The 3782-nt window shown below is 34.4% G+C and overlaps 1 protein-coding gene across 1 annotated transcript; it reads left to right on the top strand.

Moving 5' to 3' along the window:
- The first annotated feature begins 773 nt into the window (after positions 1-773).
- Positions 774-2137, top strand: LOC132718432 (uncharacterized). Its single transcript, XM_060702132.1, has 2 exons — positions 774-1223; positions 1620-2137. The coding sequence occupies exons 1-2, from the start codon at positions 833-835 to the stop codon at positions 2078-2080; spliced, it is 852 nt and encodes a 283-aa protein (XP_060558115.1). The 5' UTR covers positions 774-832; the 3' UTR covers positions 2081-2137.
- The last annotated feature ends 1645 nt before the right edge of the window (positions 2138-3782 follow it).

Below are 3782 nucleotides of genomic sequence, written 5' to 3'. Positions count from 1 at the left end.
ATAACTCGAGTTTGCTTTGGCCTATTGACACCAAACTTGGTGTATGGATAGCTTATATCAAGAGGCAGCTTGGGATTGCTATCCAGGTGTCTGTGATTAAGGTCAAGGTCACTGTTATTAAAAATAGAAATTCAGTTTCCGCTAAATAACTTGAGTTTGATTTTGCCTTTTGACACCAAACTTGATGAATGGGTAGCTTATATAATGAGGCAGCTTGGGATTGCTACCCAGGTGTCTGTGATCAAGGTTAATGTGTTTAGTTTTCATGTTATAACTTGAGTTTGCTTTGACCTTTTGACAATAAACTTGCTGAGTGGCAGCTTTGGATTGCTACTTAGATATCTGGGAGCAAGTTCAAGGTCATTTGCTTACAATAGAATTTTCAGCTTCTACTCATTAACTTCAGTGTACTTTGACCTATTGATTGCTGTCACATCAAAATTTGGTCGTTGTAAACCTGGTTTTCGTCGCATTGCGGCGCTTCTTGTCTTGCTAAATAAAACAGGTTTGATGCAGTTTTGTATGTTCAAACACTGTTGTTGTGGCAATGCCGCAACATTCTCGCCCTGTTTGTACATTTTATTCCATACCAAATTTAGAAATATGCTTGTATTGCATAGTAATCATAACTTGGTAAAATATATATAATGCTTATTTCAGATGGTGATGACTTTACATTTAAACTTTTAACATGAATAGGCAATTTTATTATCTTAACATTTATTCCATTTATGGCTTATTTAAGTGATAACCTAGATCTATAAAAATGTTAACTTTGATCCTTATTTTTGTTGTAAAACTTAGAGGTAGTTGAATAGTTTAACGCATAATTATGGATATTGGTATATACATAACTCTTTACAACATATTTGCCATTTGTTTGGCTTCAAATATTATGGGAGAAAGTCAAGGACAAAGCTCCGTTGTTACTGATATAAATGCTAAACTAATTGAGCGTCTGGAAGAGAATGATAAACTTGTACAATCACTACTAGGTCGCATGAAATACTTGGAGACAAGGGAAAAAGAGCTCCAAACTGAGGTTCACCAACTTGGCCAACAACTTCGTGATCAAGGACAACGTGCAACTTATCTGGAACGTCTTCTCAAACGTAAAAGCTGTACATGCTTTGCAAGAAAAATTCAAACGGAGGAGCTCAACTTTGAAAATGATAACAATGATGCCGCAAATATTAAAGCTACAACTTCTAGAAATATTAAAGGTATTAAATCAACAAATAATCTTATCACGCACTTTATGAAATTCCTGAAATACACTATCAGTTAATATTAATTGTATTGCTATTCGTTTTGCTGTTAACATTTTATCATTATTTGATTTATTTATTTATTTATTTCTGGATTGATTTATTGATTGATTAACCATCAAACAAACTGGTTGATTTTTTTCATATTTGATCTTTTATATTTGAATGAAGGTTTTGAGTCATTTTACTGATAATCAATATAGAAGTTATGTTTAAACAGTCGTGCTATGTAATATATATGCGTTAAATTACAAATAACGGTATTGACACTGTAGGTGAACCTTAGTGCCATATAACCGTAACTGTATTTCTTTATTGTTGCTATATTGTTTCTTACAAATCTTTCTTTAGATGACGTGATTAACAAAAGAATTCGTCGTCAAAATCCTGAGGACCCAATCGCTTTCTTCGCCGCTATAACTAACCACGTAACACATGCTGGAGCCCACCAAACATTTGTTTTCGACAATGCCATAACGAATCTTGGTAGTGCATACAACAGTCACAATGGAAACTTCGTTGCTCCTTTGGACGGTACGTATGTGTTTTCAGTGACTTTGATGTCATTGTATCATGCCAATGCGCATGTCATGTTCTACAAGAATGGTCAGCCAGTAAGTCGACTCTATGTAAGTGGTGGTGAGGCCGGATATGACACTACAAGCCAGACAATTATTCTGCAACTCACTAAAGGAGATGACGTCTGCGTTCAAAATATAGATCTTGATGTTTCAATGGCTGGAGCAAATTACAGCACATTTGCCGGATTTCTTTTGCAAGAGGGCATTCCTGCTACTGTTGTTCTCGGATAAAAAATATGAAATGAATGTTTTTGAAGCAGTTAAACATGTTTCTCAGTATATACATTTCTGTAATTAAAAAGTTCCTTTCAAGAGTATATGTTTAGTTGCAGTTATATAAACGAGTTCTTCCAAAGTGTGCGTTTGATAAGAAAAAATGACACATGATAATCAGCTCGTTGTTTTTCAAAATCAGATATAGATAAGAAATGTATTCAAAAATGAAATTGAACAGAAAAATACTAGTAGCCTTTTTACATTAGAATATTTGAAATGAAATTAGCATTTCGCGCATTCTGAGAAGTGCGTGCAAATAAGTTTCAGTCAAAGAACAAGTTAAATGTATGCACATCAAAAACGCCGCCAAATAATGTGAACGGTCATCAGCATTGAAAATCGTTCTCTATTACAGTTGAATATCCGAAGCACAAATCATTTTTTCTCCATGTTCTTGGTATGTGCTTCTTGTTTTATAATTAAGTTGCATATTTTAGTACAAAAGTAGAACCTAATGCATAAATTCACAAAGTAATGTCATGTCTGAAATTCTGAAATGTTTATCTGTTGCGACAAAGATTGAAACGTCTGGTTGAAGGCAAATAAATTGGATAACGAGTAAAATTGAAATGATTGGTTTAATTAAAATATATTTAAGACAATAAGGGCCGAGAAAACGTCCATTTAGATATTGCCGCAATTTGGTACGAATTGCATAATGTTCAAATGAATTTGAGGACGATCTGTTCTGCAGTGATCTCCCCTTACTGGCCGTAGCGTAACCGGAGTTTGGCGTCCTTTCTTAACGGTTGAGGGGTTCTCTGATAGTGGGCTTGGTTAAGGCTTTGAAACTTGTAATTTAATGATTCGACAAGTGATATTGATCAAAGTTGTCATGGTTCCCTTCCGCTCGTCAACGAAGAATTAATGCTAGCGTATTAAATTTGGCGACAATTTAAGGCGGAGCCGAACTTCATCAGAGGCGGAGCAAATGAAGTAAGGGGCACTGCCTCAGTCGTAACCTCTCTCAACGGTTAAGTTTTAGAACGATCGACTATAGACTGGCTCATTGGCGCGTTATCTATTATGTAAATAAAATTAGATACTGATAAAAAGAAAATGATATTCAAACATGGCACTATCACTTCAGTTAAACGTTTATTCTTATCCTTTAAAACTCTGTGACATGTTGTATATCAGAACAGCTAATTTTTAGTAGAAAATTTGAAAACTGTGATTTTGTTTAAACGAAACAAAATACACAAAATCTAGTCTTAAATTGTCCCCATTACTGTACGGACAAATGTATGCACGCGGCTTCTAATAAATATCATTATTATATGATCTAAGTATGCTGCAATCTCATTGGTCAAAACAGTAGTCAACAGAACCTTTCATAGAATCATATTCACTGCATGAAGTATCATATTCTTATAAATTTACTATTATAGTTAAAGGTTGCACCGCAATGATGATTATAAACTTGAATTACGTTTGTATGCGCAGAGTTCGCTTAGTTGTTGCACGCCTGACACGAACGTCTTTTTTTCCCGCTTCAACGAAACAGACAAAAGTTGTATATGTATATGTTTGTACTTTCTGTGATTTTTTAAGATTCTTATAGCCTATTCATGTAATAAAACAATTATTGACTAGTGTGTCATTGAATAGTGATAGCCCCGGTCAATATGTCATCTGCCGGTAAATATCACATCAT

This window comes from Ruditapes philippinarum, unplaced genomic scaffold, assembly GCF_026571515.1.
Source record: "Ruditapes philippinarum isolate M1 unplaced genomic scaffold, ASM2657151v2 ctg8737_1_1_1_1, whole genome shotgun sequence".
NCBI lineage: Eukaryota > Metazoa > Mollusca > Bivalvia > Venerida > Veneridae > Ruditapes > Ruditapes philippinarum.
Note: the sequence above shows the minus strand (reverse complement) of the source record. Positions and strands in the feature narration are given on the sequence as shown.

Coding starts and splice junctions, on each gene's coding strand:
- LOC132718432 (XM_060702132.1), top strand. CDS start 833: ATGGATATTGGTATATACATAACTCTTTACAACATATTTGCCATTTGT. Junction 1,224..1,619: donor AACTTCTAGAAATATTAAAG/GTATTAAATCAA, acceptor ATCTTTCTTTAG/ATGACGTGATTAACAAAAGA.